Genomic DNA, 26587 nt, shown 5'->3' on the forward strand with positions numbered 1-26587 from the left:
CAACAGCTCAGGCTGCATGAATGGTCTAATTAACACCTCATCAAACTCAACTGTTGGTTGTGTCTGGAGAAATTCCCTCTTGCACCTGTGCATTCACGAGACACCATTCCTAGCCTCCCGCACAGCAGGCCTCAGCCACCGGAGCAATGCTCCATCACTGCAGAGCCCATCCTTACATCGGCAGTAGTGGCCCTGGTCCAGTCTCCAGGACTTGCCAGCCCAGAGTGACTCTGATATGCTCTGTGGCTGCTCTGAGCCTGTGCACTGTGCTGGGTAGTGCAAGAGCTTGGGAGCAATAACTCAGCAGCGAAGAGTGTGCAAAGCCCGTGCTGCTGCATTTCAGGCAGGGCTCTCCTGCCCTCACCATATCCTACCTCTGCCATCAGCGAGTGCATAGGTTTCACCCAGAACAGCTCAGTGTCAGCGGCTGAAGGACAGCCTTTGCAGCGGGACAGTGTGCAAACACCCCTAACATGCTGCAAGCCCTCAGGTGCCTGATCTGCGCTCATCATCTAGCCTCTCTAGCAGACCCCAGAGAAAGGCGGCACCCCAGGAGAGGTTCAGGCCCACCCTGTCCTGGAGGACAGGCCCTAAGATTGGGGCAGAATGGCACTGGAGGAGTCTGGTGCACAGCAGAGAGCAACATCCAATTCATAGAATCATAGAATGGTTTGGGTTGGAAGGGATCTTAAAGACCATCTAGTTCCAATCTCCCTGCCATGGGCAGGGACACCTTCCACTAGACCAGGTTGCTCAAGGTCTCATCCAACATGGCCTGGAACACTTGCAGGGATGGGGCACCTACAACTTCTCTGGGCAACTCAGAGTGAAGAAATTCGTGTTGACACTACCATTACTGCAGGACAAGGTTTAAACATAAAGAAAAAGTTTAGCTTGGTTGCTTGAGATAACAGTTAAACAATAGACTACAATGTTTGGAACACAGAGCATAAAACATGAAAATGTGATTTTAGGCAATACTTCACAATAAGACTTTTCTCTGAGTGTTTCAGGACCTCAGGTAACTCTAAAGGCTTTCCCTGGAGAACATCTAACACCAGCTTCTACTGTTGGAGATCACTTGCTGGGCCTTGCTGAGCTCTCCTTTCCCATTGCATCTCACTTCTCTCATTTCCCCCACGAAAACCTACTTTCTCACTTTGTGTAACAGGGCACTGCTTGCCTGGCAGACTACTCCACCTGTCCCATCCTCTGTGCTGGAGTGCCTCATCTCTCCCCTCCAGCCTTACTTAACACTTCAGTCATAATCTTCCACTCAGCATATCTCTTCCTCCTTGGTTGATTTCTACTGTTCATCACATTTTTTAAAGTAAGAGCAAAACTTTGCAGATTTTGCATCATCAGGACTATTAACTGCACATGCTGTATTCATTCTGGAGCCTTTATCCTCCTGTGAGCACTACATAGATCGCTCGTGGTGGTCTAGCAAGGCAGACAGTAGGCTTGCCATTGAGTGCACCTTCCTAAATCCCTTCTCTCTCCTGCTTGCTGGCTGTGTGGTGCTCGTTCAGGATCCCCAGAGGCATGTCCTGGCTGTGACAGCCCCACACATGTGCTGAGGCACATCCCATTGACCAGTTCCATGATGCTTCTGCAGAAGGCAGAGCTCTCAGCAGCATTAACCGAGTACTGGAGGGACCTCAGGGACCAGCTGGGAATAAAGCTCAGGCTGTCAAGCAGCTTAGGCACTGGGCTTTATTTGTTTGTCCTTTTGCAACTCCATTTCCAAATACTGCGAATGAGCATTTAGCCCTTTGTCTTTGTGTAATCAGACTTGTTCCTCCTCTTTATGCCCTGTCTGATAACAATGGGGTCTTCATGCAGAAAGACAGGCAGGTCTTTTCTCCCAGGACCCCATGGGCTGTAAGGTCATGCAGGCACGTGCCGCCTGCTGTGAGCTGCAGGCACCAGGATTTGGTGGGCAGGACACAAGGTTTCTCCATGGGAGAGAAAAATCACTTCGGGTGCCTGTGGACCAGCATCACCCTGGCAGGAAGGGATGATAGCAGAGAAACAGCATAGCACATAGCTTGGAGAGCTGGCACGCTCCTTACAGCTATTTCAGACCAGTGTGGGGGTCTGGAGAGCCCCCATCATCCTGTCACCAGGGCTGTTCAAACCCTAACTCTTACCTACCTTCCCTTTCATTCAAGATGGTGTTTCTGCCATCCTCTCCATCAGATTGTACGCTACAGCCTCACTCCTGGGGTTGCTGTCAGTCAAAGCACAGCTCCAGCAAGGCAGAGTCGCTGGACCACCCTGGCCGTGCGACTCAGCTCCTCCGACCCCTCTTCCCTGGGACCCAGCTGCAACGCACGAAGGGCAAACGCAGCAGTAGGACTTCCCTTCCTCTAAGAGCTTCTTGGCTCTCATCTCTGTTGTTTTCCTTACTCAGCCCGCTCCTCCCGGCGCTAATAGATTTCCTGCTGATCAAGGCTACTACAACATTTTGTAACTCCCCCCGCGCTGTACCAAAGGCCGGTGGCTCCGGCAAGCGAGGCACTGGCATGGCATCAGCAGCAGCCATGGTGTGGGCACAGGGGCTGCTCCCCCACGTTTGCCAGCGGGAGGGATGCTGGCATCGCAGCTGGTTCCACCAGCTTTATGGTCTTTTTGTGCTGCTGCAGCAGAGCTGAGAATCTGGCCCCGGCTCCCTCCCCGCCTCGCCAGGGACTGCATCAGTGTGCTGTTTATTGTTTCTGCCAGATCATTCATGCAGATGTTAATGAATGCTAGACCCAGCTTTGCTCCCAGCAGAGTCCTTTCCACACCTCCCCCTGCCCAGCTCTCTGCACTGGAGTTTCTGTTTACAGTCCTGCAGGGAATTTCCCCTCTGCTGCATGGCCTTCGATCTGCACAGTCCCAGTTCCTGCTGCCAGCAGGCTCCCACACCTCCCCGGTTCCTGTAGCTGTCCAATGTCACCTCCAGGTGTCTGTGTCCCTCACTGTCACCATTCCTTCTCCACCTCTGGCCTCCCCAAACTAGAGACATGCCAATTCTCCTAGGAGGGAGCAGAGGGCTTGGCCAGTGAAGACAGCTGCTACAGGTTCTTCCTCTGCACAGATGGAGAAAGCACAGGGAGAAGCGTTCCCTAAATGGGAAGAGCAAAGCAATTTGTCCAGGAGGACTCAGACAATGTCTACACTGGTGAGTGGTTCCAGGACGTACCTCCTGGCCCTACAGCCCACAGGCACGCAGGAGCCTGCATCCACACCACTGCGTTATCTTCACAACCCAACCAGGTGGGGAGCTCAGTCTGCCTATAATTGGGAAACGCTGACAATACTTGGGAGAGTGTTAATCAGCCCAGCCCAAAATCTCACCAGGGACCTCTGCAGAAGTTTAGCAGCACAGACGACCATGTCCCCAAGCCCCTGGTACTGTGGTGGCTGAGCCACACAGAGCCTCACTGTCCTGGCAGCTGTTGGACATCAGGAAGCCAAAGAGCAAGTCTACCTGCTGCAAAGGGCATCAGTCTCCGGAGGGGTTTCTGATCTCTTCTCGATCAAAGCAACATTGCTTACCCTTCCAGAAGAGCAATAACATTCTTTCTGGGCCTCCCAATGTTTGGCCCATAGAGGTTTGCTCTGGAATAAGTGCGGATAAGCTGCAGCAGGCTTCTCAGCTGGATGTAGTCCTTCCCCAGCTGGCTGCCGTTCACTGAGCGGCCGATCAGGGTCCGATAGTTATTGGGCTCTGGGAAAATAAAAATAGACAAGAAAGGCTTGCCAGCTCCACTCCTTCATCCACGCTTCCGGAGAGAGACACACAGCTTGCGCTGTCGCACAGCTTGAGCTCCACAGAGCTGCCTGCCTGCTCCGTGGAGCAGCAGCAGAAGCTTTTGAGAAGTGGATGAGGGCCATCACTTGCTCTCTTGTGCCCCTTTTGCTGTGTGCTGGGTGAAGGACACGCACCTTGGTGTCATGCTCCCATCCCTGTAGGGTCCCCCACTTCCCCTGGCACTGCAGCCACCATCAAGTCCATACAGCTGCTGGTCTGGCCACCCCAGGACCAGCTATACCCAGCAGCCAGGGCAGAAACATTTAATGTACCAACTGATGGAAACGTTCATCTAATGGGCTAACACATGCCAGATCTGTCTTAGAGACAGTGCTGCCTTATGGCAGGGGCCTTTATATCCCTCTGAAACTACATTGGCAAAGCATCCTAGGATCTGTGAATATCCTCTTCCAAAAGGGAATACCTTTCTGCTACAGTGAGCTCCATTCCTCCTGTTCCCACACTCACCATTGCCCAGCTCCCAGGAGATGTTGTACTTCTTGCTGGCACTGTATTTCAGCAGGCTGAGGGCATTGGAGCTGTTCCAGGAGTTGTTGGGGTTTCGGCGCAAAGCATTCAGCGCAAAGATCAGGTGAAGGCCAGAGCAGTCAGCAAAGTTATAGAGTTTGTCTAGAGACCTGGCTGGGAAGAAACAAAAAACAGCTTGTAGTTCAAACAAAAGCTAGTTCCACAGAGGTTCAAATGATCCTGCTGTCCATCCGACCTTGGCTTCTGTGTAGGATGAGCCAGGGTCAAATGCCATCCCCATGACATCTGTAACCGCAGAAATGCACCTGACCTTTGAAATCAGGATAGGATTCCAGGTGTGGGCTCATCTCTTTCCAGCATGAAACTTGGATGCCCTCCACCGCTGTGTCAGAGCTAGGGGCCATGTTACCAGAGACGAGTGACTCCATAACATCTCTTTTCATCTGCTCTTGGCAGCGAAAGTTCAGCCTTTCCTGTGCTTATCCTGCCTTGCATCTCTTTTAGAGCAGATCCCTGCAGAGCCTAGGGAGCAGAGGAGGGGACCACCACCCCAGGGCTGCCAGCTCACGGCCACCTTTCCTGCACGCTGCCACAGCCTGCTCCCTGCTCCCACAGACCCCTGTGCACAACCAAGGTCCAGCAATAGTCAAGTAAAACCTCCAAGGCATGCACCAGGCAGCCGGCTAACCTCTGCACAAAGAGAGGAGCTTCACACTACCCCTTGAGCTTGTGGAGAGACTAGAGCTCCCTGCCTGGTGACAGCCTGGCAAGCCCTGCTGCCAGGGTGGCCCTCCTGCGGTGCTGGGGTCTTTGTGGGATTTGTGTCCCACCTGCTGGCACTGAATCTCCCTGACCGGCATCTCCCCTGCCATGCTGTGGCCTTGATGAGCAGTGGGGCACCAGCCAGCAGCGGAGGAGAGATCAAAGAAGGAGGTGACCCACTATTCGGGGAGGAGTGGCATTAGCACAGGGCACTGCTGGGAGAGCCAAAACGCTTAATGCCTTTCTTCACTTCAGTCTTCCCTAAAAACTCAAAAGCAATCAAATACCTGATGAAGCTAATTGCCAGTGTTAATAAGGTAAGAACTCATGTGACAGCGAGAGGAGACCTGGTTAGAGAGCAATTAGCTAACTGCGGCATTTTCAGTCGTTCCTGCATGTTGAATTGCATCTCAAGACACTCGGTGAGCTTCCTGATGCAGCCTCGGAGATGCAATCACTTAACCGTGAGGAGCCAGCGGGGATGGGGAGGTTCCAGGGGGCTGGGGAGGGCAGACCGAGGGCCATGCTTTCAGAAGACAGGAAGGAGATGCTGGGGAATTACAGAGTAGGCAGACCGGCTTCAGGTCCCAGAAAACTACTTGGACAAATAATCGAGCTGTTTGTCAGCACTTACAAAACATAAGGAGATGACCGACAGTCACAGGAATTAGTCAAGAACAAATTGCACTAAAGCAACCTACTGACAGGTGAGCAGGGCTTGTGGGCAGCAAAGCAGCTGTTTAGGTCTTATACTTTGATGGTTTTTAAGGCTTTTGACATGATTTCGCATGATGTCCTCTCCAGAAAGTGAGGTAGCCCCTATTTAGACTGAACTGCAGCCAGAAATACACACACCGAGAGCAGCTACCAGTAATTCGCTGTTAAACCAAAGGGTCTAGGCAGCGTGCTCTGGGTCTCTTTACACATTTCCAGTAAAGAGGGTTACGAAGGAGTGGAGGATACATACGTCAGACTTGCTACGGCCCTAAGGCGATAGCGTGTACCACCATGGCCAAGGGAGCTGAAGGGGATGGAGAGGAGGCGACCGCACGCTCAGGGAATTGTCCTGAGCCCAGGGGCAATGCTCTGAGACTTCCTATGCTCGCACTGCTGGACCAAGGCGCAAGCGAGATGGTGATGGCCAGGAGCTGCTCCCTCCGGTTGAGATAAGCTCCTCACAGCCTGTACATCTGCGTTTATTCTGTCACCTTTCCTGGTCACTGAAAGCCATGGTGAATACGGAGCCAGCTCTGAGGTCTGAGAAGAATAAACTTATTTTAGAAGCAGTGTTTTAAGGAGGGTCAAGTAAATAAGCTAACTGAATAGCTAACGTTTAAAGGAACGCAGCAAACTCATGGAAAGGAGAAGAAAGGAAAAATGTGGAAAAGAAATTCCTAATCCCTTACACGACCCTTTTCTAAATGCTACTGGTTGTTTGAGTGAAAAGTAGCTGAATTAGATTAATCTAATGTATTCATCCCACTGGTTCAGTCGCATTAGCTGTTTTTCTGGATGTTTAGTGAATTAGAGACAGATACAGTTACTTAATACTCATTTACTTCAGACCTCCAGGCGAAAAGCTGCGATGGAAACGAGACTTCTATAAAGGGGATAAGACAGACACTTAAATGACAACATGAAGACAGCAAAAGGGTATTACCTGCAGTTCCCCTCCTAGAAGCGAAACCTGTTTTGCTGGTGCAAAACAGTTGTAGTTCTTAAGTGTTACAGGAGGGGATTTGCTTCATGTTTAGGAGCCTCTGCAGAGGACTGGGAATTGATTTTCCATGCATCTACTGGAGGAAACAAGCCGTCTGTTTATCCCAGTGCAGGGCCTGCCACTGTGAAATTATATTTTCCCCACGACACTTATTTTGTTTCCGTGTGCCTGGACGCAGAGATACCACATGTATTTCATGTTCTGCCATGACTTTTCAAGCTGGAAACCTCAGTGATCAGGGCAGAGAGCTAGGAGAAACACACAGATGGCCAGGGGTTGCTCCTGCAAGTTTCCAGTGGTCTCCTGGCACACAAATCGACCTGCAGACTGCAACGAGCAGAAAACTTCTAACAAACCTACCTCTGCATCAAACCAGATTGTTAATATGGGCACTCTTGGTATTGAGAGTATCAGGTGTCGAGCCCGTTTATCTCCTTTATGCTTGGCAGCTCTCTAAGGACAGTGAGAATGTGGAAGCACCAGTCTCTCCAGTGACTCTAGCAGAGCCTTGATGTCCAGTTTGGACAAGATGCCCAACTGCTAGTGGTTAAAGGGCATGTCTGACCCCTCCTGAGGCGATTGCCTTAAACTGGACATCTCTGTTGCAGACAGCTGCCGTTAGATGAGAAGAGTACTGCCATGGGTGGCTAAAGCACAAAAAGAAACATATTTAGAAGATCTCAAGTGATGTCCAGTCTTCCACAAGTACAAACAGGGCCAAAAGAGAATGCTATAAATATTTTACTGCCATGACTAGGGATGGCCACATTACTTCTGAGTAATGAGAACATGAAGAATCGCAGTATTATTAACAGCTGGCTAAAACTCACTTTGAGTTCTGGATAATTGCACTGTTTTTTCTTCATCAAACACAGAAAATCTTCCAGGAATTTAACCTTTCCCCAGCTAACAGATCATTAGGCAAGGCTTTCACAAAGCCTTTCAATAGAAAAAGCCATTGTCGTACCAGAATGAATCTTAATAGAGCAGAACTGGATTTATAAGACGTTCTCCCTGCCCCTTCTCTCCCTCTGCCCAGTGCAGAGATGCACACGCTCAGCGCTCACATGCCACTGAGCTCAGGGAGAAGGAATAAAGCAAAAAAATATGAAAAAAAAGATGAAAAACCCACCAAGGATGCTGAGAGTCAGCTTCTACCACTCACTAAAGTTCACGCAGTTGGAGCAAGGCCGACCAAGGCAGCAAAGCCACGTGCTTCGTTCCCTTGCACCCCGCGGCAGGTTTCAGTGGGGTTGGGCAGTTGCCTCGGTGGGTTTGGAATTAACAGCAGCCAGCAGGCACAGATCGAGGCCCCATGGCGTCGGCACAAAAGAGAAATCAGAAGATATTTGGGCCTTCTCAACCTTTTATGTCCTTGGTTGCAGAGGCTTAGAGGCACCTGGAGAGTGAATGCCGACCAACGATGCATGGCTGGGTGGCCGCCAGTGAAGATCTGCTCCCTGTCCTGCCCTCGGCTGAAGCTCTGCACAGGAGTTAAAAGGTTTTGGCTGGTTTTATGGATCTCTCACCCTGCACAGAGGGAGACAAACAATTTCAAAATGCAGGAGAAGTTGAGAGGCTACAAATGGTGTTGGGGTTCATAGGACGAGTATGTACTTTGGGATCCTTTCCCATTTTTCTCCTTTTTATACGAGGCTAAATTTGAAAGTTCTCTGAAAAATGGTTGGCGCTTAACTCCGTGGCATGCCAGCACAAAATCTGAGGCACATTAAAACATCTCTGGCAGTTTAAAATAATTGGAAAGACTTTCCAGTTGTAGTTACTGAACTAAATGTTGTACTAGAGACTTTATGAAGAACATAGTATTGACCACCATTTGGTAAAAGGGACAGTTCAGTAACCTCTAGGTTTGAAATTCTTCCACGTTTTTTATTCTGCTTCAGGAATTTTGCTTTGGCAGTGTTTAGCATGAAGAGTGGAAATTCATGTGCACGCTGAGACAGAGGCTGAGATCAGCCAGTGGGCTGAGGGGTGGTGGGGCATGGCACGGCGTGCTGGCGGCTTTTGTAACGCTGGGAAGTCAACCAGGAGGACAGGAAAGAAGAGCCTGTTCTCCCTCTATCCCCACCGTTCACCACATTCATCTCCGGCACGTACAGCACATGGCAGGACCAAGGAGGACGCAGCGAGAGCTGAGCGCGGAGCCGGCAGCACGCACCACGCTCCCCAAATCCACAGGTTAACTGAGAGACCAAGCAAATGCACAACAGATTAATCCTTCCATAGACAAAGCAAAGAAATTCCGTTCTAGAAATAATGATTTCAACTAATCACGAGTATCGCTCGACTCTGTATTCCCCATGAATTCTGAGCAATGCCTGGAGCATCCCTGCAAACAGCTCCTGGTGCCAGCCCTGCAGTCAGCAGCATCCCCTGCCCTCGAGCACCCCACAGGAGACAGTGGAACGTTGGGAAAGACCTGGCAAAGAGAAACCCAAAGAGAGCGTTACAGGGAGGGGGCAGAAAGGGTAGTACAGAGTGTTCAGACAAGAGATGAGTAAGACAGTTGGCGAGAGCAATGAATGGAAAAAGAAAAGGTATTCCCACTTATAGAAGAACAAGTGGGTACATGGAAAATTTATTTACAAACAAATTGCCACCACAGTCAGCTGAATCTCATTTGCACTGGCTCTCTTGGGCTGAAAATCCTCGTAAAACCACATGTGTGCGGCAAGGACTTAATGTTTTCTTAGCAAATAAATATGAATCAGAAGATACGCAACAGGCAATCAGAGTTAACTCCAGACCCATGGGACAGGTCTACAAAACTGTCTTGAAATCTTCCCATGGATTCCATCCCCAGTCACGGTAGGGTTTCAGACAGGGAAGCCAGAAATCCCCATCTAGAATTTGCACAGATAGAGCACCAAAGAGCAGCCTTCACCATCACTGCAAGTTTAGAGGAAAAGCAATATCCCTCACTGTCCGTATGCGCTATAACATCCAGCTTGATCCACTGGATCATGGGAAGATTTTCCTATTCTAGCTGCACGCTAAGCCATTCCTTCAAAGTTGCTGCTTAAAGAGAATTTTAAAGATTTCGAGGCTACCAAGAAACCCACACAGTTGCTGGAAATTGCATTCTAATGATGACCATCCCAGCTAGGAAGTTGTTTGGTTTTAATTCAGTCTTCTGAAGCATTTTGCTATGCAGTAAAACCACACCATGTAAAGATGCTGAAGAATTCCCAGGCAAAATTACTGGCAAGAGGGAAAAGTTTCCTCGCCTGAGACACGCGTTTCACCTGAAATGCTCCCTCCACCTGGTCAGTCTCCTGATTTCCCCCAAAGAAGATGGAGGTGTGCAGAGCCATCCCTTGCTCTCATTTATCTCCCAGGCTTCCTTATCACGCTACAGGGGAGCGAAGGCTCGGGGCATGCTGCACACGGGAAGCACTTCCCAAGGCAAGGTGCAGTGTTGGAGGTCTGCTCTGAGTGACAAGAAGTGCTTTGGCAGAGCCCAACAGTGCTATAGAAAAGGGATCTGGTTTAATCCCATCTGAAGAATACCTGAAAGTTGGAGGAACTGGCTTTAATACTGCCAGCCAGTAAAGAAATGCTGTGCAGTTTGTGTTAATGAGAACCTGGATTTTATATCCAGCTGGAAGACAGATGGGGGATCTGGGGCTATTCCCCCCAGAGTATCAGGGGGGCCTTGTTCCAAGGGAATTGTTGTCATCATCCCTGGTCTTTAAGCCGCTGAACATCGACCCTCAATATTCATTCAACTCTTTAACTAGGTTTTTCATTTCATTGCCAATGCAGAGGTGATTATGCTGACCACGTGAGCGAGGTTTAGTCCTTAACACCACCGTACAGAAATAGCAGTCTGGGGGCTTGGTGTCAATCTCTCGCCAATAAGGAGCTTGGCCGGCAGCCATGGATTGTGGGCTGAGTTCCCAGCTGGCATATAACTTGGAAGACAACCACGAGGTCTGGGTTCAATATCCAATTGCTAAGGAGTCTGGCTGACAGCCTCATTTTGTGGAATGAATCCCAAATTAATATAATGCTTTTGATACCAGACAAGGGGCATGGCCCCCTTCCAAATGTTGTAAGGGCTCAGATGAAAGCCATAGGCATTGGGTTCAGTGTGTAAATAGTATCGAGGTTGAATAACAGTCAGGATTGGGCTTAATCCTCAGATGGTGAGAAAACGGAATGAGCCCTGAGCTCTGTCTTCGTGCAAAAAAAAATATATATAAAAAAAAAAAGAGCTTAAATGAGCAGAATAGCTCTGTTTTCAATCCTCGCGTGGTAAAGAGCTCACAGGACAGTAATGGTTTCTAGGAACAAGTGTACATTGACAGAGAGCTTCAGAAGAGATGTAGGATCTGTGTTCAATCTCCAAATGCTGTAAAGCTCAGACAATGGCCAGAGGGGCAATTTCCAAACCCTCTGTTCCAGCCTGGTGCCTGGGAAGGAACCACGATCACATTACAGCTAAGAAAGCTACTTTCTTCTGCTGCATAACTTAAGACATTTTCCCTTTTGGATTGCGATGAATCCAGCATCTTCTAAAGTTTCAGAGGGAAATGGAGGTGAGCAAGGAGAGGACTACAGGTTTGAGCAGAGCAGAAGAACAGGGCAAGAGAAAATAAGACTGCGAGCACCACCTGCTCTTGCGCACCTTGTTGGCCACCCCAAATCATTGGGTTTGAGCCATGGAAACTGTTCTGGAGAAAACACAGGAACAGCTGATCAGCATCCTCGCTGCTCAGGGGCCTCTGTGGGAGGCAGGTCCCCCACCGAGGGACGACGACTGCCTGCCTTGCAGTTACGTCTCACCGACACCGCTTACACAAGGGACTGGTATGAAACAGGGTGCACAGCAAAAACTCGCTCCTGCTCTCATGGCTCACTCGTGGAGTGGCCTCCTGATGCAGCCAGGCTAGTTTGCTTGGAGTCATTCCACTTTGTATAAAGGAATGTAAATAAAGTATGTATAAAATATTCAAATACTACTTTCAGTGAGTTTTTAAAGTTTGTCTGTTACATAGGAAACCCTTCGTGGACATGGCTTTATCGATATTGTTCCTGTGAAAAGTTTAAAATTTGATAAATCAGAGCTATCTCCCTTCCCTTGAGGAAACCCTTCAAAACCTAATGTGGTCCCTGGGGCTTTCTAGCTCCAAAGTCTGAATAGGATGGACCACAGAGGACAGGATCTGATCACTGTGAGCTCTGATATAACAAGCTGTGGTTTGTAAATCAGCCAGACTCTTGAGCAGCAACTGCAGACTTGGGATAAAATCCCCCAAAACCCCCTCTCAGGGCAGCCAATATCCATTCTTAAAGACCAGGGGTGCTAAAGACAAGCCCTGTCAGCGCTACCTGCTGCGTGGGCAGTGGGCATAGCCTGGCATTTTGCTCTTTACCCTGTGCAAAGCTACGATGTTGGGGACAGGTGATAGCTCAAGCTACAAAGCCGCCTTCCTCCGGGCTTTACCTATGCATGTAGAGGGAGCAAACCCACCGGGCTTGGGAACACGGCTGCAGATAGAACCCAGCTCCGCTGCCAGACCGTTTGCTGACAGAATGACTGTTTTATATGGCTATAAGAGCAGCTATAAGCGCAGCTGTCTGAAAAGCAACAAAATCTATGATGTGTGTTTCTAAATCCAATGACAGCTGGCAGTGCTGCGCTGCAGCTCATTTCTTCTTTTACACAGTTTAGCTAAAACACTTCTCTGCGATCTCCCCAATTTATCAACAAACAGCAGTTTCTGGAACAATTTAAATGCATTCCCAAATAGGCAAGAAGTGGTCAGCTCTTCAAGCACTCAGCGATCCACGAGCTCCCAAATAAGCAGGCAGCTGGAGATGGATGGGGATGGCTAATGGGAGGACCAAACGTCCTCCCCAGCCACCTCGCAGGGAGGACGGGGCTGCGGGTCACATCGGGACTGGGGGCTTTGAGGCAGGGGTACCTGGGCAGCTGCAGAGCATTACCCACAGGTGGGGGTCATGGTGATTTATACGGTTTAAAGCTGCCTTAAGGCACAAATGTGAGCGATTTCTGTGCTGCCAGGGAGGAGAGGTGACTTGGTCCCTGTGCGGTGCTGCTCCCCAGCCGAGGAAGCTATGCGGAGGGACATCTCCTTGTGCAACTGATTCGCACCTCTTGGGTGTGGGAAACCCTGTGCAGCCCAAACGCACACAAGTGTGTACAAGATAATGCTGTAACCTGCTATCCAGCTGTACGCTGTAACACGACGCAGAATGAGAAGACACAAGGGCAGGCACCATGCCTGTCCCCACACTCAGCAACTCCTGACAGCAGCCGTCACAGGGACCTGCTCCCCTCTGCATCACATGCGGATCAGGCAAGCTGCATCCACATCATTCTTCCAAGGTGCCACAGTAGCAAGGCAGAGGTTTTCTTTATAGGTAATTTTTCTTAACAGCACCTGAAGTGCCAACGTTGCAGCAAGAGGATGGATGTTTTCAGTGCTTTCCTGCAAAAAGTGAGCTGGGCAGCAGGGGCCGAGGAACACCCTGTGCACAGGCTGCGTGGTTACACTGGAATGAAAGATGTACAAGTGTGAGGCATATTTTTAACGCGTTCATTCAATCCCACTGAAACACTTAACCCAGGTAAGCTGTGCATCCCGTTCACCCGTTCCCTTCAGCACGGCCAGCAGCTCCCATACTCCGTTTTCGCTGCCTGAAGGGCTGTCATGTGGCAGACACACAGCTTGATTCAGAAGAGCCTCACGCAGGGACATGAGCCAGACCCACCCGACAGCATCCCCAGGGCCGCGGAAGGCGCAGCGACATGTACTGGATCCCTCCACCTCTAGCCGCCACCCCGGATTCTTGCTGCTCCAGAGGAGAGTGACATTGATCAGTCATGCTAGGAAGCTGAAACACCACATCGGGAACAAATTCTAACTGAGGAATTCAATGTTGCCAAACCCAAGCATTCAAAAGTCATGAGTCAAACTCCCAAAAATCATGGGACTAGCTTAAGAAACTTAATTAATTAACATAATTTTCATTGCCTGCTGCTGTCAGAAATTTTGGGTGCCTTTATAGGGCATTTTTAAGCTCTTCCAGTACCAGGAGAGCTAAAAATCTGGCCTGTTTTTATTTTTCCCTTTAACGGCAGTTATGTTCAGCAAAAACAAATGGTTTATTTTACAAGTCGTTTGGGTTGGCCTCGCTTCCCCGTGGGTGGGGGCTGTGGCGGGCAGCCAGAGATGGCAGGGGCACGCCTGCCACCCCTCGCCAGCCCTGCAACAGAGATGCTCTGCTGTTAAGCAAGGGTCCGCCCATCTCCTCTTACAATCCCTAGCTCTTTGGGGGCTAAACCCAGAACCCACAAAAATCAGGTGCTCCATTTTATGGGTCTAAGTCAGCGTTTCCTATCGTGCGAGGAGTCGCAGCCATGGTGCGCTGCTGAAAACTGCCGATTCCAATCCTGGCCCATCCTTTCCTGCCTGCTGACCCCGTTCTCGCCATCCGCCATCCCTGGCTGTTCCCGCTCTGTGGAGCAGCTGATTTCCCTGGGAGGAAGAGGGAGTGACCAGGGCTCTTCGTACACTTTGTGAGCTGGGCATCTGGTATTTTCAAAACTCTAAAACATTTTAACTGAAAACTGTCCTAAAAAAAAAATCCAACCAAAAAACAACGCATAAAACCGGAAATGTTTCAATCTGAAATCCTTAATTAAAAACCACACTCTTTAGTACATAAAGAAGGAAGTCAAAAAGAAATGTACTTTTGCACGTTACAGACAGCCTTATAATAAACACAAAGCACTGCCAAGAAAGAGGCATTTTCAAGCTAAAGTAGATGCCTCCAGCTGCACTCGAATAATGTCAGAGGGCCCGTCCACATTGCCGAGTGTCACTGCATTTGAACACAATAGCAAATGACCAGGCTAGGCGGACAAGGGAGACGGCAATTATTGGCGCAGACCGCCAGCGCCGCAGCAAGGACCGTAACCCGCTGGGGTCTGTGAACTCCTCCGACTTCCCACAGATCCCAGACCCTGGTCTTAATCTGTAAAATATTTGAAGGAACTGGCCCTGGCTCTTCCCCCTCCTCTGGGCTCATGGATACAGCTCAGCTGGAGGGACCCGGTTTGGCAGGAGCTCCCCCCAGATAATCTTTGGGGGGAATCTTGTACCAAAGCACATAGGGTGGAGTCTGAACCTGATTTTGGAGGCACAGATGAATGGCTGGAAAAGGCCAGCGTTATTAGCCTGACGTCCCACACCGCACAGCCCGGAACAAACATGGGAGTGCAGAAGTCTACCCAGTCTCTCAGCAGGACAGATCAGATCTTTGTAAAAGGTATCCATTGCCAGCTTAAAAGTTGCTGCAAGTATGGAAATCAGCCTATCCTTGTGCAAAATTTTGCTGTTGTTTAATGTCCATGGTCATAATAGGCACCTGGCTTCTAGTCCAAACTTGCCTGTTTTGGCCTTCTAGTGACCAGATCTTGCTATAACCCCTGTCTGCTAGCTTTTTTGTTTCTTCTGGATAGCTCAAGACTCTTCTAAATATACTTTCATTAAGCAGCATTTGTCACAGTTCTTCAGTATCTTCACAGCAGTGCAAGTTCTTCCAAGCTTTCAATCAATTCTACAGCTCTTTGTTGACCTACAATCCTTCCCAAGCTATGTCAACAAACAGCTGCTACATGCGACATTTAGGATCTCATGAAACAACACTGATGTGGTGAGGGAGGACAGGTCTGCTTAGACTCCTGCTCCTCCGCACCAGGCACAGAGCCATGCTCAAGTGCCTACTGCCGACAGAGCGGTGCTGCTGCCTGGGCGAGATGGTCTTCTGTAGAGAGGGGACACTAGAAAAAGTAGCGTCTGGGTGAAGATGACCGGTACCTTTCCAACCTAGAAGGAGATCTGGAAACTAGGTCTGAAGGGAACCACTCACAAAAGCTAGTGAGTGTCCTAACACCAGCTGAAAGCTTGGGATATGGCTATGGCAAAGGGGAATTGCAGAAGGCTCAGAGAAAAACCCTGAGAGTAACAGGGCAGCCTTCTGATCACATTATACATCCATACATAAATGCCAGGAGAATAGCGAGTAAACAAGACTGCTTTGCTTTAAAGTCCTCATATACAGCTACAGCATTTAACCTCACACATGCTTCATGGAAAAAGGTCATTGCAGGGGAATACTGATATGAGAAGATGTAACTTGTTTAGGAAACAGAAGGAGAAAATAGGAAGGGTTTGGGGGTTTTGTATGAAGAATAGTTTGGGTTTCAAGAAGAGGTAATAAACAGACTCTGTGCATGTCCCCAGGGACAGAGAAAGAGACAAGGAGCACAGGACGTGTCCCACAGAGTTCCATTAATCAGAAACAGGACACTGATGAGGTCTTTTGAGCATCTGACTGGCAGCAGCCAAATGACTGGAGTTGGTAGGAACAGGTAATTTTAATTACACTCGTATCTGCTAAAGACAAAGCAGGGCAAGTCCCAGACACACCAAACTGCTGGAATGCACAGAGGAAAGTTGCTCTGGAGCCAGGCGAAAGTAGTAGGGGAGAGGATGTTTATTACTTGGATATTATTGATACAGAAAGTTGATTAATAGTCCAAAACTGGAAGTAAATTTGAGTGCAAGTAGTTACAAAACCATAAAGTTCAGCAACTTAAGGCAGTGAAGGAACAACAACGGATTAAAGATAATGTATTTCCAAAAAAGCAAATTTGAACAAATTCAGGGCACAGGTCAAGAGGATCTCTGGGAAGGTTAAGACAGCATTTCCCAACCAGTGAGACATGGAGAGGCAACAGCTGTGCTGTGGGTCCAGAGGAGAGAGCAGCAGAAAGAACAGCAGGAAAATACCCTGCAAATACATACAAATAAGAGGAAAAACCAGAAAAAATATCAATCCATAACTCAGTGCAAAAGAGTAAACAATGTATTGACATAGAGACAGCTCTTCGCTTTATCTTTCATACAAAAATTAACTGTGACATGGCTGTTAATTGTATTAATTTTAAGTGTGCAACAGAAGCAGACCTGAAGAGGGAAGGAACAGATGAAAGACCACTTAAGGAAACCTAAACCACAAAAGTGCTCAGTTATCACTCTGAAATATGTTAAATACAGAAGATCCATATGTATTCAATAAATATTTGTTCTGCATTTTCACTCAGAATGTTGCATTATCAGCACGCCCTCTTGCAATAACGCTGCACTTTGCTGAAATGGTGTTACTCCTGGTATACTGGAAGGGTACTTATTGCTTTGCCCCACTAGACACAGACACACCCCCAATACCCTCAGCTTCCCCTCACTGCTTGCCAGCGTTTCAGGGGAATGCATCTCCTCCAGCTTTACTGCAATGGAGAAATCATCATCATCTGAGTTGCTTCTCTTTATACTTCTAAGGTGAGCAGGGAAGAACAGGCATGATTCCTTGTGAAGTAAGCACCCAAAGTGGCTCAAAGTGATCTCCATAGGCGCTCTATACCTCTTTCGTCTTCGTGGAGAACAACCCAAAGCCAGCCCTGCCCTGGAGATCAACACTGCAGATATTGACTCGGATGGGATGGATGTTAAATTTCACAACAGTTACTCTGCAGCCACTGCTGCCAGCACACCTCCTTCGCATGAGTTAGTGCATCCTCAGTCACTGTGGGGATGGAAAGGGGTGCTCGCACAGCCCGCCAGGATGGTAGCTCCAAACATCATCATTAATTCTATCGTGCCTAGCGGTGGCTGTCAAAAACACAGGGAGCTACGTAGGCAGAAGAGGCAGATGAGAGCACGGCTCACTCACAGTATGTGAGAATGCAGCTAAACATGCAGCAGAAGGCTCTGCCATGAGTTACTCCAATCAACGAATGGATTTAGATGCCAGATGTCAGCACTTTTCCAGAGAGACCCTCTGAGTGTTTTTTAATACATCTTTGTACCCAACTGCTGAGTGACCTACAGCACCGCCTTCCCTCCGTCTCCCCTCTTGCTACTGGAACACAAATCCTTCAACTGAAAATACATGATATTCTGGAGCTAAGGAGTCGTATTAAAATTGAGCGTAAGAGATGCGGGATTAAGCTAATGGTGTCATTGGCTTGCCTTCTGGGAGAGGGATCTGAGATTTTTGCAATGTACTTGTCAGATTTTTAAACTTCCTCAGCTAAACAAATAACCACCATTAAGCCTCTGAAAGGAATTCTTCCCCCAGCCAGAGGGGATAGCCTTCCGAGACAATTCCTTGGGATAAAGGTTGATCTAAAGAAGCACAATTTCTCACGGTTTAACTGGAGGTATCTTGCTGGTTAAGTGAACCATTACCTTTCTGGATATGGCATAAGCTCCACTGAAAAACAAATGCATGGAAAATATTAAAATCAACTTATTAAAATAAATTCCCCCGAAACTGCATGCAGTCTCTAATTAAATAATTCCACCTGAGAATCTCATCCCCTTGAAGTGCATATGAGATATGCCCACTGGCTCCCACCTTCATTAAATGGGAACCATGTGGGCAGCATTAGAAGAGGGAAGTGCAAGAAAAGGTGAGCCCAGCAAAAAGCAGATGAACACACCACGGCATGACGGGGAAGGTTAAAGGGAGACAAAAAAAGAAGTTCGAAAGCTTTGACGGTGGAGACAGGAAAGTTTCCATATCTGAGAAAGGTTACAGCCTTGCTTTGAGTGGGGAGGAAGGTGCTGGCAGTTGGAAGAAAAGACCAGGTCTTGTCCTGGGAGGAAATGTTTCACAAGAATTTACTTTCCAGCTTAGGCAATGACCTTGCTTCATGTATTGCTGAGGGCTGTGGATGTTGGAAGCCTGATCCTGCAAAACGAGGCTGGTTGCACATTATTGTACAGCTGGATAAACGTTACGCTTTCAGAACTGGGAAATATATTTATGCTCACAGCACTCAGAAATGACTCGACAGATTCTCACTCAGATTTCAGGTCATCTCCTCAGCCTTCAGTCTGAAACTTTAGCATAAGGAATTCTCATTTAAAAAGAGATGACAAAGTAAAATTATAAACACTCAAAACATGTTTGCAACCACCGATCTGGGTTTCCACACACTTTCTGCTGTATCAGCACCAAGGGGACAAACAGAGTGAGAGGCTGGACACCAGGAGGACAAGTCACGCACCAGGAGGACAAGTCACGCACCAGGAGGACAAGTCACGCACCAGGAGGACCTCCTGGAGAGCAAATGGAGAGAGATGGAGGGTGCTCAGGATGAAGGCAGTAGCAGCAGCAAATGTGGGTAGCTCCAGCCTCTTTGTGGCAGCCCCGGTCCCCAAGCACACGTGCCGACCAGACCTGACGATGATGTGCTGCTGTGCGATGCAACAGCTCTGATCACAAAGACCAATGGCAATGAAGAAGTAGATATCTACAGTGATTTAGAGAGGAATATGAAATATTTTGCATGAGTGTGTGCAGAAACAGATGACTACATCTTTCAGGAACACTTTTGGCCATCCCATCAAGAAGACACAGATGCAGTGCTTGTGTTAGAAGAGATTTATCAAGCGGATGTTTCAGACTCTGGTCAATCATGATTTCTTTCTGGTGAACTTTACTGGCACCCCAGTGCATGCGAGTCCTGGCAAAACAAATGCAACGCAAGCCCATAACTATCAGAGGGGCCTGGAAAACCTCATTAGCTTGCTGACAGCCCTTCACCCAAGTGCAACTTAATCACCATAAGGCCTGAGCAGAAAGGAAATCCAGCCTCCACAGTGCCCTGGAGCAGTTTTGGCAATCCTGTTGATAACCATGCTCCAGGAGGGCATCGACTGGGGCACTGCACCAAGAGCTGCATTCCAATCAGTGAATTCTCCTGTTTATCCTGTTCCTTGACACAAGAGGTGCTGCAAGTCCTATCAGTGATGATTTCCCACTTCTTGAAGGATGGAGATCTGCAGAATTTCCTTAGCCTCTAATGGCTCTTTCCCAAGGACAGACTCACTAGGAGGTGCAAGCTATTGGCAGCTTGAGGGCCCAGAGGAGCTGTTGACCGTGTTTAGCCACAATCCAGAAGACTTGATTTCATCCAGTGTAAGTGGAGCTGTTTTATTTATTCAAATGGTCTGATGGCGAGGGAGGAGTGCTCCCTGGCTGCCCACGACAGCCACAGCCCTGTTCCAGACACGCGGTCCAACAACAGCCCTGCTCCAGAAAATGCTGCTGAAAGAGACCAGGCACCCATCTTCACATGCCACCTGGAGGCAAGGTTTCAGCGGATCCATGCTGCCTCCCCAGAGACATTTATTCTTCTCTTAGACCCATTGTTTGACCCTGTCCATCTTCCTCAGTCAAGTGAGCCCATGTGGTTGCTCCATGTCATGCTGGAGGACTGTCTGAGCCTCCCGTCCCCAGCAATGGCCAAGAGGAGATGCCTGGAGAAAAGCGCTAGAGGGGCAACCGTGCTGTGACACCTCCCAGGGTACACTCCAGGAATTAGTGGCAAGGGTATCGAGCATTACAAGGCATCAAGAGTCTTCACAAAAAAAAAAAGCAACAGCAAAAGCCAAGAAATAACAGTAGCCCCAGCACTTTACATGCCACACGAGTATGATGAAACTCAACTCAGAGTAACCTGCTGTCCCATCTAAAGATCTGAGAGCAAGATGTCCCAGTTTTGCACAAAACAGCGAGAATCTGCTGAGCCCTCAGAACAAGCTTGCGCCAAATTATAATAAAGATCCAAAAGACTTGACACAAATACTGAGGCAATGACTAGAGAAATGACTTATGAAGTGAACAGCAATGCCTGCAGGCTGAACAAATGGAGGAGAAGCTTTTAAGAACTGCAGGAGCTTTCCAGGGAACAGAATCTAAGGAATGCCAATTTGTGTCAAAGATTTTCCATCTGCACATAAATAAATAAATAAGGAAGATGGAAGCAGACAGGGAGAAATCTGTATTGTCCATCACAGAGCCCTGTGTGGGTGTAGCTCCTCCAGTGCAGAGTCTGTGCTGGACTCCAGCGAGACTGAAGCGTTGCAGATGGCTGGCGGTAGTCATTTGCATAGGACTGAATTATAATTTATAGGTTCAATTCTGCCTTTAAAATTAATACTGCATCCTCTACATGTCCGAGGTACTCTCTGGACTCACACAGCATTCACCTGCTGGAGAAGGATCAACAATGTCCCTCAGGCAGAGCATGGGCTGGGAGGACAGTGAGAACAAGAGGAGCAAGAAAAGAAAACGCAGGATAAAACGTAGATGGGAAAAGCAAAAAATTTATTGGCCAAGACAGGACATCCCAGCTCCCATTAACTCCCACTGCTGCTCACCACAGCACCTCAGCATGAGGACACCAGCCTTGCCACCCACCAACACATCCACAGGGGGAGCAGAGAGGGAGGGATGACAGGCAAAGAGGGGACGAAGGCAAGCCAAAGAGCGCAAGAGGGAAAAAATATTTTGGGGTTTATTTTTCACACAAGATTCACAACATTCCTCAGAAAATTTAATTTTGCCGTCCTGTTCTTGTTTGCTAACCAGAACCAATTTAATTTTAAAAACAACACGCAGAGCCAATGGGGGAAAAAACATTTTGCAATGGCTCTTCGCTCCCACTTGGAACAGCAAGCACGGCTTAACTCATTCGGCTCCTGTAGCCACAACGGCAGCTCGCAGGGAGCCGGCCCACTAGCATGGAAGCCTCTGGCTGGGAGGGAACGGGGGACTTGCTGGCACTGGTAAAGAATACGACGTGAATGGCTTTTTTGAGCAACTAGACAAATCCCACCGCATGCATCTGCAGCAGCTGGAGGGTGCAGGAGAGAAGAGCAATTTGTCCTGTAGAACATATTCCTCTCATCCCAGCTCCCTGCTCGACAGCTCACTCCGCAGTTTGTAGAAAAAAAATGCTTGCCTACTGCATTTAACAAAGAGCGAAAACTCCTATTCCTCTTTTGCTACTAAGAACCTGCACATTCCTCATATCAGCGTGTGAATCTTCTGTGGTTTATGCCTTGTTGTGACAGTTTGGTAAACAAGCCGATAAAAATCAAGCACTTTTCAAAGGCAAGGTTAACACACTCACGTGCAACCTGGCTTGTTAGAGAACACCAAAACTCCACACTCGTTGCTTCTGCTTACCATCTGCATGAGCTTATTCAGACTAAAATAACAAAGTGTGTTTCCTGATGTCCGTCAACGTAAAATAGAGACATTAAGCTTCGAGGCTGTTTACATCTGGAGAACAGTCATTGCATTCATCCTGATTGCTCCTCGTCCCGCAACCACAGTGTCCCCACGCTGTGCTAGTAGCCCCTCTGCTGCAGCCCACAGCCCCACCAGCCACCAGTTAACGCCGGGCACCGGAATCCGCCACGTCTGTGCCACAAAGCCAACATAAAACCCTTTGCAAATATTATACGTTGCTGTACAAATTTGGTGTTATCACTAGAAACAAGGACGCACTTGAAGGATCCATCTCTCCCAGTTATAGTATCTGGCAGGCAGAAGTAGGAACATTCGCGTTTTTAAAAGGAGCTCTTTGGTAGGTAAAACCATAAACATTAGCAGCAGAAGAGACCTGAGCTTGCTGGCGACGTGCTTACAACAGCTCAGTCTTTTGCGTCATGTGAAGACCAACACTCCAACATGAGCACGTAGAGATGGCACGAGACTTCATCCCAGAGGATTACATCCTGGAAGCGGGGACGGTACCATCTGTAAAACTGTTGCATCCCGGAACATCGGAGCCAAACACTGCACTCTTGTTTGGCCAAGGCAACACCATCCGCTCGTAGAGGAGGGCTGAAAGCAAACATCCCTCAGCCGCGCTGGGGTCCACAGCTCCGCCAGCATCTCTTCGCCCACACAAGGACCAGGCTCCTGGGCGTTGGCAAGGACATGTTTCCACAACCTCCTGGGAATTCAGAACCCCGTTCTGGATGCTGGCCTGCATTGCTAGCCTCGTTACAGCCCTAATAGGTGCTCCCTGTAATTGCAGGAGACCATTGTTTTTTCTTGGCCTAGCTTCACCTGCAGAATTGTAGAAGAATGAGAATTCCACATTTGGAAATAATAACGAAAGGATAAAACTGGGCAAATAATGGTGCAGGCCAGGTCACACATTCCCATTTTATTAGACTCAAACCCTCCTGAAAGGAATTTCCTTGAATCTGCGTTACTAGCTAAGCGCAAATATTTTCTAGAGGACATTCTGTTTTACAAAATGGAGGGGCTCCATTTCTGCAAGGGTTACATCATAAATTATCCAATTAAGTTCGGCAAGTTCTGCCTTTACGCTATCTAGCATAGCAGCATAGGACCTGCCCTCTCAGCCCTGCTTGGTAAGCCAGCCCCACAGCTTCATGGTCCCCACCAGAAACGTTCCCTGTTGTAAGGCTAGAAAGTTACGTCTCTATCGTCGCTCTTCACAGCTTGTGTCTTTGTCTTGGTCCCAGCTGAAAATATCCCTGTCCTCTTTTGCATATGGCTCTTCCCTACCCTCTCCCTCTGCTAGCAATTAGCTCATTGGAGCTTTCAGGAACCAGAACGACAAACAATGCAGAGGATAAAGTCATAATCCCAATCCCATTCCCCACCATACTGACAGGGACAACGCTCAGCCCAGCTTTGTGCCGAAAGGCAGCGTGCAGCAGAAAGCCCTCATGGTACGAACAAGGATGAGAAAGAAGCAAGTATGAGCGCGTTTGCTTTAGCTGTTGATGTTCTGCCAACCACGTCATTTAACAACAGGGCTCGTGAAAACAAGCACACCAATTCGCTTTTACCTTGACTATCAAGGCATTCAAGCTGTGCAAGCACTGTTTTTCAAAGAGTAAAACAATACGCGTTTGCGTTTGTACAGGAACAGCAGTGAGGTCAGATTACACCGCGGGAATGCCATCGCCCTCGGCAGAGCTGGTATGTCCAAGGGAAATGTCCCGCCTTCATTCAGAGCAGTTAATTGTGTGCCAGGAACCATCACTGGTTCCAGAACTATGCACCCACTGGGAGAGAGGCTTTCATCATAGCCCTGTAATTAAGGGAAATGTTAATGTTAAATGTTAATAACTTAGAACATCAGTTATCCTGGGAGTTCAGAGAACTTAAAAATATAAGTATTTTGATAAAGCTAATCAGTTTACATACCAACTTTAACTCCAAATCAATCAGGAAGGTTTGACTTTTTTACATCAAGATATTCCTGCAGAAACAGAAAGTACCTCGGCATGAACATAGCAAATCTCAGCCACGACACCGGCGGGCCCAGCGTGCTAGCACGCGGCACCCTCAGCATCTGAAATAGTTAAAGAATTACTTGACGCTTTGCACGTAAACCCTAAACACCATTACAACCCCTCAGGTTTGCTCGGGGAGGGGAGGCATTGGCGAAAAGGACGCCTGTGGCTGGACTGTGTTTTAATCAGGTCCAGCCCTTTCCATCTGAGGTGGTACGTATCAAGTATCTGTCCAAACAGGAAGGACACACACACGGGAGAGTCAGAACAGCTGAAGCTCACGCACTCGAGGAGGAAGACATCTCCCAGTTTGTGCGTGGGTTGGCTCCAAGGACAGGAAAACACACAGGAGATGATGCCCAGGGACAGGGTGGTCTTGACACGGGACATGCTTCAGCACATTGTGGTGGGGTTACAGGGGAACAGGACTTTTCAGGTCAGGGCTTGAGAGGACACCAATGCCGACCCCTGCCCAGGGTCGGGTACTGCTCAAAGCCTTCTCAACCAGATGGAGAGGTGAAAGCGGCAGCCTCGGTCGGTTCTCAAGCGTGTGGCAATGTTTCACTGTCAAAAAGCCCATGCCGGCCAGAAATGTTACTACATTATTCAGCTTAAGAAACATTTTCCACTTAAGAACAGACACAAGCTTAAGCCAGTGCAAAAGCACCCTTTCAATCAGCTGTAACAATGGTATCATTCAGTTCTCCTGATGCTTCAGCCGAGATCAGTCCCTCTGCCTGTATGTTCTAATAAAAACAGCCAAATAATCCAGGGATGGGCTTCTCCAGAAAGCCCTACGGAGGGTTTGTGCACTCAAAAACGGAGACACCGGATTCATGGTAGTTAAGGTGGCACTCGTGGTGAACGCAGCGTCCCCCGGATAAAGAGTTCCCGGCACAAGCTGAGGCAGTAACAGAGCCTTATGCAGACAAGCCCCCAGAGAGGCAGAAGAGAATTAATGGAGTGTTGAGCTAATTAAGTTCACAGCCTAATATGGAGCAACTACAGCTGATAATGCAAAACCAGCCTTGTAAACAAGCTTCTATTTTCAGCACTCATGCCAACAACTTTCTTCTGAAAAGCATCTGCTGCAGAGCTCAGACTTGTCCCATCCAAGGGCACGTTCTGGAGAGTGTAAAAAGGCACTCTGAAGCCCTGTAGTGTCAGGTAATTAGAGCAAAAGAGATCTTGACAGTTCCCATTTTTAACAAATAATGAAAACATGATGGAACATTTCAAACTCATATGTGGGTTGGATCATGCATGGCTTAAGTGCTGGTTGAAAAAAAAAAAGAAAACAACATGGGAATTCAGTTTTATATATGATTTCCAAACTCATAATCTTTAGCTTCTCTTCAGAGCATCCTCTCCCGAGATCAGAGAAGAGAGGCAGGGTCATATGCAGACCCTCTGCTAGTCCAGGAGAGCACAGATGGAGTCCACAGCCTCACACCTTCACTGGCCCCATCCTTCCGGCCACGATAAACTTCTTAGAGGCGCTAAAGCCGGAGGAACCATCAGATCACCTTGTCTGACCTCTTGTACATCACACACTATAGTATTTCACCCACTTATCCATGTGCTGAGCCAAATAACTCAAATTTGGCTGAAGTGTATTTTCTATAAAGGCATCCAGACTGAATATAAAGCATCACAAGATGAAGAAGAGAAGCCACTCTTTTTTCTTCTCCTTAGGTAGTTTATGCAAGCCGGCTAAATATTTGTGTCCCATTTCAAATTGGAATTCTTTCGTTTTGGCTTCCAGCCCCTGATTCGTGTTCTGCCTCTAACCACTAAATTAAAAGACTCTGCAGTAGATTATACTTTTTTTTTCCTGAGAACACACAAATCCAGTAACTTCTTAGTCTTCTTTTTGGTATACTAACTGATCAAATTTGGGGACGCTCCTGCAGCAGGGTACTCCCTCCATATGGTGAACCAATACCTCTCAGCACCCTGTGGAGTACCCTCCACTCCTCCAACCTGCACACATTCAGGTGAAATAGCAAATTGCTTGTGTTGGTAGATATATGCTTCTGCTGAGGGCATGGGGAGCCCAGGAGGGAGAGGTGAAGGGGGACAACAACTCTTAGCTGCAAGCAAATGTCAGGGAAGCTTGGATGTTGCATCAAACTCTGTCCTGGACAGTGCTGAGATCTCCAGTTACAGCAACATCCAGAGAGCCATTCCTGTTAACACGTGATTCACACATCAACGCACAGAAAACAATCCTTGAAAAATACTCAGTCCATACAAAGGCCAGAGAAGGTCACTACACCATCTAGGCCACCCTCCCACATAGCCAAAGCCAGGTACCCCCCAGAGCCACCTTCACCGAACTCAGTAATTTGAATTTTACTTAATAGCAAAAAGCATGAGTATTTTTATTCTTAAATGGAAAACGTGCACCAGATCCATCTTTATATTGCTGCCCACTCAGGGAAGGGTTAAATGTTTCCTGGGACAGGGTGTAAGCAATGATGTGAGGGTTTGGAGAGCCTCAGACATGGGACAGCTGGACCAATTGGACTATCATGAGCTGTCAACACATGAACAGAGACATCAAGTATGAGACAGGATTCTTGGGCATTAAATACACACAATTCCCCAGCAGACGGT

General features: G+C 48.2%; 1 protein-coding gene across 1 annotated transcript in view; it reads right to left on the reverse strand.

Annotated features, from left to right (window-relative positions):
- HPSE2 (heparanase 2 (inactive)) overlaps positions 1–26587 on the reverse strand; it is a 112967-nt gene that overhangs the window by 35040 nt on the left and 51340 nt on the right. Inside the window, exons 5-6 of the mRNA XM_086616380.1 lie at positions 4271–4444; positions 3547–3718 (exon numbers count right to left, since the gene is read on the reverse strand). Of these exons, the coding sequence (XP_086472506.1) occupies positions 3547–3718; positions 4271–4444 (346 nt within the window). The remainder of the gene's footprint in view (positions 1–3546; positions 3719–4270; positions 4445–26587) is intronic.

Source organism: Tauraco erythrolophus, chromosome 9 (genome assembly GCF_009769465.1).
Source record: "Tauraco erythrolophus isolate bTauEry1 chromosome 9, bTauEry1.pri, whole genome shotgun sequence".
In the NCBI taxonomy this organism is placed as follows: domain Eukaryota; kingdom Metazoa; phylum Chordata; class Aves; order Musophagiformes; family Musophagidae; genus Tauraco; species Tauraco erythrolophus.